Below are 12,522 nucleotides of genomic sequence, written 5' to 3'. Positions count from 1 at the left end.
CAGTCAAGAAATGGGCAGAAGATATGAACAGACATCTCTCCAAAGAAGACTTACAAATGGCCAAGAGACACATGAAAAAAATGCTCAACATCACTCAGCATTAGGGAAATACAAATCAAAATCATAATGAGATACCACCTTGCACCACTCAGAATGGCTAAAATGAACAAGTCAGGAAACAACAGATGTTGGCGGGGATGCGGAGAAAGGGGAACCCTCCTACACTGTTGGTGGGAACGCAAGCTGGTGCAGCCACTCTGGAAAACAGTATGGAGGTCCTCAAAAGTTAAAATTAGAGCTACTCTATGACCCAGCAATTTCACTACTAGGTATCTATCCAAAGGGTACAAACATAGTGATCAGAAGGGGCACCTGCACCCCAGTGTTTATAGCAGCGATGTCCACAATAACCAAACTGTGGAAAGAGCCCAGATGTCCAACGACAGATGAATGGATAAAGAAGATGTGGTGTGTGTGTGTATATAGATATAGATATATAGATATAATGGAATATTACTCAGCCATCAAAAAGGATGAAATCTTTCACTTGCAACAACGTGGATGGAACTAGAGGGTATTATACTGAGTGAAATAAGTCAGTCAGAGAAAGACAAATACCATATGATTTCACTCATATGTGGAATTAAAGAAAACAAAACATGAACATAGGGGGAGGGAGGGAAAAATAAAATAAGATGAAATCAGAGATGGAGACAAACCGTAAGAGCCTCTTAACTCTAGGGAATAAACTGAGGGCTGCGGGAGGGGAGGTGGGTGGGGGGAGGGGGTAACTGGGGGATGGGCACGAAGGAGGGCACGTGAGGGGATGCGCGCTGGGTGTTGTGTGCATTGATAAATTATTGAACTCTCCTGCTGAAACTAATAATACACTACATGTCAACTAAATTGAGTTTAAATAAATAATTAAAAACAATCACAGCTGTCTCTCACTTTTATTAAATTCTCAATAAATTCAGTAATCTTTACTATTATTAGAATATTATGCAGGCACTTAAAATTAAGAACAGGCTGTTCTATAGTTACAGATGTTGAACAATCTCCAAGACTGTTGCAAAGTGGGGACAAAGGAGCAAAACAGGGTGTAAAGTACGCTATTATTTTACATTTTAAAAAAGGAGTACTTGTGTAAATACGCCTATCACCATGGACAATCTCCGCAGGATACACGCGTGGCACGGGGAAGGGACGGCCTTCGGTGCAGGGATAAGAAGACTGTTTGATTTTCACAGTACAGGCTTTTATGCCCCTCTAATTCTTTGCCCCGTTCATTATTTACTATTCAAAAAATTGGCTGAGAGACAGAAAAAAGCAACGTGGGCATTAATCAGAGTCGGGGTCTATGCGCCTGGTCTTCCCCGGGGCACAGGGAGTTTCTGGGTTGCTTTTGACAGCCTCTCTCCCAGCTGCTATCTGTGGCTGGTGCCAGACCAACCGTGGATAGTCAGGTCAAGGTGATGGTCCAGGGCAGGACCCCAAACGTCTGCTAGAAGTACTACCATCCCCAGAAAAGCCACTCTACTCCTGGCTGCTTGCGTAGACATGCTGTTTGTGACGAGTATCCATTTGGTTGGGACTGGCTAATCAAAATGGGGGGCCATGCCCATCTCCCGCCCGCCGCGTGGAGAAGCTCTGTGAGGGAACTGACGGGGGCGCAGGGGCTGGCACTGGGCATGAACGGCCACAGCACCTGCGGACCCGGAGCAGGTGGTCTCTGAAGTTGGCTTTATGGGGAGGTGAGCAGCATCTCACTATGGGGCTCATAATGCCAGCACATAGAGCCACATCCTCTGACCTGGCTTTTCAGTGTAATGAAAGTGATGGCTGATTTATTATTTTGGCCAGGTTGGGGAACATGCCTGATGTATGTCTTATGTCCCAACTAGCTCAGGACTCCAAGTTGAGGGGGGCTCTTTATTGAGCCCCTCAGATACTCCCAACGGTTGAGGTAATTCCTTTTATCTCTAAGAAACCCCTAAGACAATGCATGAGCCTCGTGGCCTGGACAGCCTGGACGGGGCGATGTGGATTAGGTGGGATGCTAAGTCAGGGAGAAGAACATCACAGCACACCCCGCAAAAGCGCACTGGACCAGGTGCAAACCACTCGCACGCCGCAGAGGCGCTTTCCATGCTTATTCCAGCTTGCGCGATCTCCTGGTGCTGTATTTATTCGTGTGCGCGTCGTTTCCCCCGTAGATGCTGGGCATCTTGGGGGCGCTTGCTTTTCTCAGCTTCCTCTCCAGCACGTCACCTAGCACAGCGCCAGGCGCTCAGCGGGGGCTCAGAAAGCACCTGCTGGAAGAAGGAAAGCATCTCCTCCAAGAAACCCTCACCTTGCCGGGAAGAGGACAGTGAGGGTTGCCATGGAAACCAGATGGGCATTACTGCTGCCCCGCTCTGCCGCCATCCCTGTTCTGTCCCCCATAAAAAATCCCGCTCTGGCTTGTCAGTCAGCACCCCCCATCCCCCCGGCCGGGAACCCAGCACCTTGTTGGAACTGGGCAGCAAGGCACAGGTGTGTGGGCGGGGTTTCCGCCTCGGCTGGCAGACTCCACCCTGGAGGGAGGTGGTCCTGCCAACAACACCTTGACGTCAGCCCCGTGAAACCAACTTTGGGCCTGTGGCCTCCAGCACCGAGAGAGAAGAAGCTCTGTTCTTTGGAGCCCCCAAGTGTGCGGTCATTTTTTACAGCAGCCACGGGACACACCTCTCGTCCCTCTCCCGCTCCCCTGAAACAGAGAGCCTGGGCCCAGCTTCTCTCCTAGCACCCTCCCGCCCCACCTGATAGATGAGACACCCAGAGTCACCTGACTGTAAGTGCCCCTGCTGGGACCCGCACCAGGCTGTCTGGCTTCTCAACCCGACCTCTAGCCCCTGGGCTCTACCCGCCCCCCCCCCCCCCGCCCCCCGACCTTCCGCAGCCTCTGCACCTCCTAGCAGAGCCCTGCAGGAGCTAGTCCCTCAACCAGGCCGGCTGGGACCTCCAGCCTCGCATGGGCACGCTACCTGCCCCGTAACTCTTTGGGCTCCTGCTAGTAAGCCACCTCCCCACGCTGGCAGGACTGTCCCATGCCTTCCCAGTCCTCCCCTCTTCTTCCTGACGTCCTCACCTTGTGCGTCACTGAGAAGCATCACACAGGTACATGCCATGTTCACACCTCCCACCCACACCCCTGCACGCGTCTCTGTGTTCTCTGGACCCTCCTTCCCGGAGGGCCCAGGCCCTCCCCCGTGCTGACACCGGAGCCCTGGCTCCCACCTTCTCAGTAACCTCTTTCCTGCAACTGTCCTTGCCCTCAGGCTCCCCCTGTCTGTGGAGGAGCGTCCCCAGCAGAAAGCTCAGATCCGCTGGCATCACCGTCAATGTCCTTCTCCGGGCCCCGGTTTCCCCTGAGTCTGCTGCTCCCCACCTCTGCTTCCCTGCACGGCAAAGTGGGGGAGTCACAGTGATTACGGTGGCCCCGTGCTCCCCAAACCCGCTCTGGCCCTCAGGCATGTCCTGGAGGCAAAAACAAGACACCTCCCAGTCCTCACCTGATTGAACTGCAGGCAACATCAGACACGGCTTGTCACCCCTTCTTCTGGGACCCCCTTTCTCTCGGCTTTCCTGCCTCGCTGCCCTGGTCTCCTGTTACTTTTCTGATGGTGTAAAGGCTGCAGTTCCTGGGGCGTCGTCCTGCTCTTCTCCCCTCGATGCCGCTCTCCCCTCTCCACGGGCTCCCCCCGGGTCCCTGTTCTGCTACCTCTAGCCCTGAGTCTGCATCTGAACAGACATGTCCATCTGGCGTCTCTAGGCATCTTCAACTCCCCCAGCCCGGAAGTGCCTCTGGATCTTTCTTCAAAACTCAATTCTCCCTCTTTCCTTGTCTTAGGAAGCAGCATCCCCATAGCTGACCGTGCTTCTCCCACAAAGCCCACTCCCAAGCCGTCAGTGGGTGCTGCTCATCCTCGCTCGTCCATCCCTTGATCCCACAGACCCCCATGCAGCCTGTGGGAGGGACATCACAGAGACCTACACCCTGGGGGTCCTCCTGGGAAAGCGGCCCTGAGTGAGGGGCCCCTGTGCAGCCCAGCCGGACCACGGCCAAGGGAGCTGGTGGAGGCCGACTGAACACCACTCTGCAAGGGTGTCCCCCCAACAGCCGGACGCCCTGGGGCGAACTCTGGGCAGCCCGTGAGGCCGTGTCACACCTGGGAACGTGATGTGCTTAGTTCTGGTTTGAATAACGCTGTACCTTCTCACCACCTTAGCTGTGAAATTAACCCTATAGCCTCTAATGTACCTGCTGGTGACTCTCCGTCAAGTTTACGGGGGAAGCTGCTCCAGGTCATGCTTGCACAGGCTCGGTGCGACCCTCTAGCCCACTTCCACGTGCTCCTATCATGCTGGGTTCATCCCCTTCTAGACCCTTAAGTGCCCACCTACGTCCCTTCCTGAGTTCCATCCTTGTGGCCCCCAAGGGGTGCTCATCACTCAAGTCTCAGCTCCCCCGACCCTCCCCTTAAAGGGGCCTCCTGGAGCCCCCGGGCGAAAGTGAGCCCCCGCTATTCTGTAACAGAGCACCTTGCCCCTTCATAGCCCCTCCACACTATGGAACTGCGGGGGTAGCCAGGCGTGCCTGTGTATCCTGCTCACGTGCTTCCCACAACGACCCAAACCTGGACGATTTGCCAGCATTGAGCCAGGGCCTCCCACGTTTTAAAAATGACTGCACACAGGGGCAAACAACCCAGAAAAAACAAGTAAACTACAGAAATTTTGAGTGAGTCGCTTAATTTCCCTGAAGTTAATTTCCCGCTTAAGTTCCAGAAATGAGAAAGAAAATCACATCTCCGCAGTGTTAATATAGAATAAAAAGGGCGCTACATAAAACAAAACAAAACAAAACAACAACAACAAAAAACACACCACATGGCCAGCACAGGGAAACCACTCAATACGTGGATCTAAAAGCCTCGATTCAACCAATACTCACAGAATGCCGACTCTGTACGAGCCATAATTTGGAGACAGTTTAGAAGGGGAAGCTGGTGGTATCACAAGACAGTGTTGAGCTTCCTTTAAATAAGAGGAAATAAACACACTCCTGGACATTCTTCTCTTCTTTTCTTTTGCCTCTTTTGGAAAAATCTAAGTGCAATATTTTTTTAAAAGCTGTTTTGTCAATACAACAGTGGATCTGAAAGCACAAAGGCCTGGGCCCAAACCCATTATCATTCATGTGACCTTAGGCAAAACCAATCAACCTTTCTGAACCTCAGCTTCCTTTCCAGAGCCGCTGTGAGAATTACCTAAGGTCATGGGCAAGAGGTGTCTGGTGGTGGTCAGGGCCAGAGCGCGGCCCAAGCTAAGGCACTGTGGGCTCTCGCGCTTCTAGAAGCTTCCGAGAGCTGCCAGTGGTGCTGGTTCCTCCTCCCTCTTGTCTCTGCATGCCCCGGCTGAGCCACCTCCATCATGACAACCATCTAGGGGCCTGACAAAAACAACAGGAAAGAACTCTCCCTCAGATCCTCTCTGTAAGAGAGAGACCATGAAGAAATGACGTCAAAGATAAACAACAGGGCAAACCAAGGAGATGGTCTTTGTCAAAGATAAATCAGCAAGAGAGCGCAAGGTTAGGGCTCTGACGGGTCTGAGAAATGAGGTGGCAATCAAGATACCTAATGGCATATTTAGAAGCTCAGCTAAACTTCACATAAGAATTACAAATAGGATAAATTATTTGCTAGAGAAAAAAAGCTGTTTTTAGTGGGGAGAGAATCACAGATTTCCATGCATCCTAAGCCCCTGACATTCTGCGTGACATTTTCTTTCCGGGAGTTCCTAAGCCTGAATGTAAGTCAAGATGGAAAGATTAAAAGTAACTGACAATGCTATGCTTAAAAAAAAAAAAAAAAATCACCGGATCTCTAAAATGAGCATTCAACCACAGAGTCTGAAACAGAACAGGCATTCAATCAATACGGAATGTTGGAATGGGGTAGTGGGGGAGGGGAGGGGAGCTGCAAGGGGAGTGAGAAGGGGAACAGAGAGGGGAGTGGGGGAGGGGGCAGGACAAACGCAGCTCTCCAGCTGAGCACTCTCAGGTCATGCTTGATAATCAATGTTAAACGTTCTTCCGGCAAAACAAGACTGGCACCCAAGGAGAAATAAATATAAAATTCCAGAGCTCCTAGGTGATTTACAAGAATAAAATCTTGGTAACCTCAATGTCCTTAGGGCATTCACACACCAGGAGCAGCAAGCACATTGCAGCCTGTTCATTTCACAGAATGTGGGGCTCAAGGAAGCCCGTGCTCCTTTTTTTTTTTTTTTTAAGATTTTATTTATTTGACAGAGAAAGACACAGCAAGAGAGGGAACACAAGCAGGGAGAGTGGGAGAGGGAGAAGCAGGCTTCCTGCCGAGCAGGGAACCTGATGCGGGGCTCCATCCCAGGACCCTGGGATCATGAACTGAGCCGAAGGCAGACGCTTAACCATCTGAGCCACCCTTCTTATACGTCATCACTTCTTGAACCAACAACAAAGACGGGATGATTAATACCTTCCATTTGGTACTATTACCATTTATGTTATACCCTGTTACTATTATGTGTTACTATTGTGTGTACTATTGTGTAGTAATACACACATGTATAACATACGTACATATGCTAATTACAGCCCTAATTCCTCTGGCCAGAGGTTGTGGGGTACGACCTACTTGCAAATTAAATATCTAGGTTCTGATCACACAAGCCAAATCATTTCAATCCACTTTTCGTTTCCACGTTTTGGAAGAAAACAGACTTTCAGCTAGGAAATACTTTGATAATCACCTGCTCCTACCATTTAATATAAGAAGAGACATTTAAGAATCTCTGCCAGTAACCAGCCACCTTTCTCCCCGCTGCCCATCCAATCCTCCCTCCTCCCTCTTGGATAGTGTGGCAAATTTTAATTTGTTGCCCTTGGCATTCTGATTAGGGAATTAAGCTAAAATGAAGGACCACACACGAATGGCTGCACAAAGCTCAGTTAGCCAAACTGCATGACCCTGGACCCAGAAATGGAGGAACAAAGCCCGATGCCCAGCTCTGTGCACGGACAGCCCTGCTCGTTCATGGCTGAAGGCCCGACACGGCAAGATGGCACTTGGCTGGGGAGGGGCAGCCCTCAGGCAGGATGGAAATCCCTCTGTGCTTGAAACACCCCTCTGCTCATCAAGTGCCATGAGTCGGACATAAGAGAGCTCTTCTCTCAGACCAGTGACCAGGCACCCCTAAGGAAGTAGAAACAGTGCTCTCTGCTTCCGGTGCTCTCTCGGGTCCGTCTCTCCACGCCACAGCACACCATTTCCAGGCTCCCGGGAGACAGGACCAGAGCTGCTCGATCTTGCTCCCAAGCTCCCCATTTTTCAGTTGCTGTTTGCACCGCTCTTGAGAAAGACTCCAAGAAGGGCTGATCTACTTGAACGCGTCTCTCTACCATCTCTCATCTCCCTTCAAGTCAGTCCCGGCTCCGAGGCAAGACCCAGAGAGGACTCTGCCACCAAGTCCCTGTCATATCATTAAACTTTACAGTATCCCCCAGCACTTATGGTCTCCCCAGTCGAGAGGTGAAGAAACTGGGGCTCAGAGAGTATTTGTGAAAAATAAACATGGCCGAGATTCCACAGAGAAACCTCCAGTCCTGTCCCGTCACTTACTAGATGTGTGACTATGGATACACCTCTTTCCCTAGAACAGCATCAGATCCTTCAACTAGCAAATGCTAAAAATAAGATGCCCTCCCAAAGAGCATTAGCATGGGGACCAAATTAACATGCAGAAAAGAGACTCTGCATTTTTAAACACTGCACAAATATAAGATATTGTATAAAAATATAAGGCATTATAGCTTATCAGCATCGTGTGACTCCAAATTGACAGTAATTAGTCCCCAGGGGGAAGTGCGCAGGTGAAGCTATGCATACTGAACCTAGAACCAGAAGAAGTTTGTCATAAATGGAATCCAGTTTGAGGGGTTCCCATGTGGTCCCATTGCTAATAATCATCGGTATAACAAGAAAGCAAAGAAACGAGAAGTAAAAACCTAATATAACCAATAAAGAATCCCATGTGTTCAGATGGTTTATTTGGTATAAATGGATCTTCCAAAGATCGTGGCCCCAGACTGAGCATCACACTGCTCTCATGAAGGCCTACCCCTCTCATACCTCCTCTCTGGATATTCTACAAGCAGAAGACTCAGAGATCTACCCACTGTGGAGCCTGACAACCAGAACCCTCCACAACCTAGCCTCTGCTTCACCCGGAGTCTTCACTTAAGTAACTTGACCCAGGGCACGTGGTGGCACAACCCAGACGTAAACCTGATCTAACTCCAGGGACCATTCGGTGGTGCTACTGCTCTCTGCTATTTTGGCCCTTGCTTGTTTCCCTGTCCATTTTTCTCACAGGCTGCCCCCATGGCAGGGACTATGCCTGTTCATCATCTAGAATATGGCTTATACAAAGACAGGTTCTGTTCTTATTAAGAGTGATCCAGGTAATTTAGAAAAACTGTCACATTGAAAACAATTAGAAGAGCTAGGCAAAAGCAAAATTAGGTTGAGACCACCCAAGAACTAACAAGAAGTAATAAAAGACGAGATCAAGACCTAGCAGTACAAATAAATTCAGAGAGGTAGGTACCCCCACATCTGGGGCCACCCCGTTCTGAAGGGCACCTGCTAAATGCCAGAAGAAGCAGCCCAAGGGCTGATAAACTCTGCAGAATTCTCAACAGATCTATAGAACTGGGGAGATAGAAACTCAAGTCCAGGGATTCCAAGGAGAGGTCATCCTGATGAAGTCCCGGAGGCTTTGGTTGGTAAAAATGCCTTAAAAGTAAAGATAAGCCCTAAACAGAGCAGCTCTTAAAGGACCTGAAGCCCTGCTCTGAGTGATCTCAGTCTCTCAGTCTCTGACTGGGTGGAGGTAATCCACAATTATGCACCTAGCTGCCTGGAAGTGGATAATCTCATCCTAGTGCTCGACTGTCTTCCTAAATGTTCACGTACACTGTCAGGCACACAATCAAAACTACCCAGGCACAGGAGGAGACCAGGAAATAAGATCACAAACTAAGAGCAACAACAGACAAGGACCCCCAGGAGAAGCCCTGAGCAGTGCAGCAGCATCCTGCAGGGGAGCATGTGCCCTGCAGCCAGACTGCCTGGGCTTGAGCCCGGCTCTCTCATTTACTAGTGCGCACCCCAGGACAAGCTCTGCAGCCTCTCTCAAGTCCCCACCCACAAGATGGCAAGAAGAGCAATACCTGCTCTGTAGGGTGGCTACGAGGATTACGAGTTCATATTCATGAAATGTTCAGAACTGCGTCCAGCCCTAGGTTCTGCTGTACACAGGTGGTACATTATAAGTATTTGTTAAATAAATAAAAAGAATGGAATTCAGTTCAGCAAACACACTGCCTGGCCTGGCCTCTCTCTCCAGCTGCCTCTCCCTTTATTTCTCTGTACTCAACACCCCAATCCACACATCAGTCGTACCAAGCTACTTTGCTTCACCAAATGCATCTTTGCTCATTTCCTATCCTTTCATCTGCCCTTTCTTCCCTCTGCCTGAAGTCTTTCTTCTCTTAGTCCACTTGGAAAGCCTACATCCATGCTCCAAGGACAAGTTAAAATATCATCTCTTCTGAGAAGCATTTCCATCACCCTCTTGGAAGTAATTACTTCCTCTTCATGGCTCAGCTAGTCTGGATTTTCCTTTTAGCATGGTGTTTATCAGACTTTTATGGTCACTTCTGTTTCTGTGTCTGTTTTTCCCATTAGCTCATAGCACGAACTATGTCTTATTCATCCCTTTTCCCAAATAGTAAGCATAGCAGTAGTTCCATGATGCCTACTGAATAACAAATGAATGATTAACTGAATGAATGAATGAATGAATGAATGAATGAAATGTACTCAGTGTTTGCTCTCAGGCCAGTGCTGTTAAAGCATTCATCACATCCAAGCAAGTATATGCAAGTATATGCATGATTGAAAATTCTTACTCTTCTAAAGCTTGAAGCATGCTTCTGGGGTCCTCTGAAGACAGAATGTCAATCATTTGGTCATTGAGAGCAAGGTCTTCATTGACACCATCGGCTGAGGTGAACTGGGAGTGTTCCAGCTTGCTCTCATGATGCTGAACCTGCAGGGAAATTTTGGGAACAACTGAGTGGGCCTTCTTGTGAATGTCATGTGCTGAGAACGTCATGAGGGAAGGCAGGGATCTGCAGTCAGAGAACCTTGCTGGCCCCATCACTTGTGAGCAGGGTAAACTCAGATGAGACACTGCATTTCCCTGGGCCTCCATTTTCTCATCAAAGAATGGGATCATAATTGTAGTAGCCCTGCACAGGGTTATTGTCCATATAGACAAAACAATGGATGGAAAGGCCTTTGCAACCTGTAAAGACCTATAAAAATATCTCACCAACATCATCACCATCACCATCACCATCATCACCACCACCACCACCAGCGTCACCACCATCATCACCATCATCATCATCACCACCATCACCCCATCACCACCACCATCACCATCATCACCACCACCATCATCATCACCACCACCACCACCATGATCATCACCACCATCACCATACCATCATCATCATCACCATCATCAGCACCATCATCATCACCATCACCATCATCATCGTGCAGAGAGAAATTCCACTTGGCAGATGGACTTCAGGTGCAGGCATCTGGCTGGTTTCTAATTAGAATATAGAATTGTCAAATGGAAGTGACATGGGAGATAATTAAGCCCAACCCAATGATTGGATAGATGTATCTGTTTTATCCTTATTGTTGATTCTGCAAAATGGGTGATAACTATAGCTAATATTTAAGAATTCTTGTCCCTGTGCCTTGTATGTGTTACTATCACAAAACTGTCACAACAAAGTACTGTTGCCCCATATTACATATAAGAAACCGCAGCTCAGAGGGGTAAAATAACGTCATCTGCATTCACACAGCTCATGAGGAGTCAGGGTTGGAATCTGGTCTCAAATCGATCTAACTCTTAGGGTAGAAGGAGTGAAGTGCCAGAAGTGGTGAAGAAGTCTGTCTTGCGTTTTATAGCACACTGTCTCATTGGTTGCCTCAGACTTCCAAAAATAAAGTAAAATGTGAAAAGAGTTCATTCTGTGAACTTCAAGGGTCTTCAGACCTTAAATCAATGCTTTTGTCTCCTCTCTGCAGGTGTAACAATCAGCCTTTCATCTCCAGGAAATGATTCCTGCTCCTTCATCAAAGCAGCAGGGAAGTTTTGTTCTTCTGTGATGGATAATGGCTTTGGGAGAGAAGCCCAAGGTCTGATGAGAGGGGCCCTTTTCCTCCTCCTCCCTTTTGCCTGCCACGGACACTGTGGGCTGATCTCACTTTGAAATGACCATCCTCTCCTCTGGGAAGCAGACGCCAAGTGAACAGGGACAGGACCTCCAGCCTCCAGACAAGGCCCCCAGAAGCAGGTCCAGCCTACACTTGGCCGCTTGAAGCAAGTGTTTAACTTCAGAGGCCTCAGTTTCCTCAATATAAAGTGAGGGGGAGAGATGACAGATGTTCCCTTCAAGGTGCTGGGGCCCTGGGTGACACTGAGTCACAGGAGCTCCAGCCCTCCCGGACGCTTACTCCTCGAAGTGCCTTCTGGTGGCTCTGCAAAGTTCATCTCACTCAATGAACTGCCATCCTGATTTCCTTCCTGTCTGTCCATCCACTGACGGGCCAAGGGCTCATTCATTCCCACACATTTATTCAGGGCCTTCTAAGCACCAGGCTCTGTGCAGCGGGGATGGTGGCAGATACCATCTGTTTTCTACCCATGTCCCGTCGCCCTTGCTGCTTCAGTGTCCACTAGCCCAAGATCCACCAGCCAAGACCTACACTTCTTTCCCTAAAGGCTTTCACTGGCCTTCAGAGCCCATGCAAGGGAAATAACATCCCCTCTGTCCGGACCCCTACAGGAGTGCTCACAATACCGACTCTTTCTGTGGCCTTCCATCTCGTACGTGTCCTCTCTTGGGGCTCCGTGTTCCAGGCCGCTTGGAGATTAATATACATACCTTAGAAATGCCCACCAAGGGTGGAAGGGGGAGGCTCGTTTAGGACATCTATAAATTTGTTAAAGACAGCATAGTCTCTCCCCCTCCTCATGCACGCATGGTTCCATTAGATCTAATGAAAGGGTAGCTGTCAACCAGGAGCATGCGAACTCTTGGAGGTATAAGTGGACCCTTTGATCTCACTACAGTGCGCTCTGCACCTCCCCTCACTCTATAAAACCTGTGGACTAAGGTCTGGACTTTGTGGGAATAGCTGCACAGCGCCGGGATCACCCCCGACCTGGTCCCTTGTCAGTAAGTTATCCTGAATAAAAGTCTGTATAAATGGTATGGAGTGGCCTGCTTATTCTCTGGTCTCCAAGTGCCTTCTCAGTGGGGAGGACAGTCCTTCCTCC

The 12,522-nt window shown here is 49.2% G+C and overlaps 1 protein-coding gene across 3 annotated transcripts in view; it reads right to left on the bottom strand.

The window, feature by feature from the left end:
- Nucleotides 1-12,522, bottom strand: part of EVC2 (EvC ciliary complex subunit 2) — a 128,764-nt gene that overhangs the window by 69,946 nt on the left and 46,296 nt on the right. For all 3 annotated transcript variants that reach the window (XM_027599895.2, XM_027599896.2, XM_027599897.2), the window contains exon 9: nt 10,064-10,203. In XM_027599895.2, the coding sequence (XP_027455696.2) occupies nt 10,064-10,203 (140 nt within the window). The remainder of the gene's footprint in view (nt 1-10,063; nt 10,204-12,522) is intronic.

The sequence above is a fragment of the Zalophus californianus genome, chromosome 2, assembly GCF_009762305.2.
Source record: "Zalophus californianus isolate mZalCal1 chromosome 2, mZalCal1.pri.v2, whole genome shotgun sequence".
In the NCBI taxonomy this organism is placed as follows: Eukaryota; Metazoa; Chordata; class Mammalia; order Carnivora; family Otariidae; genus Zalophus; species Zalophus californianus.
Note: the sequence above shows the minus strand (reverse complement) of the source record. Positions and strands in the feature narration are given on the sequence as shown.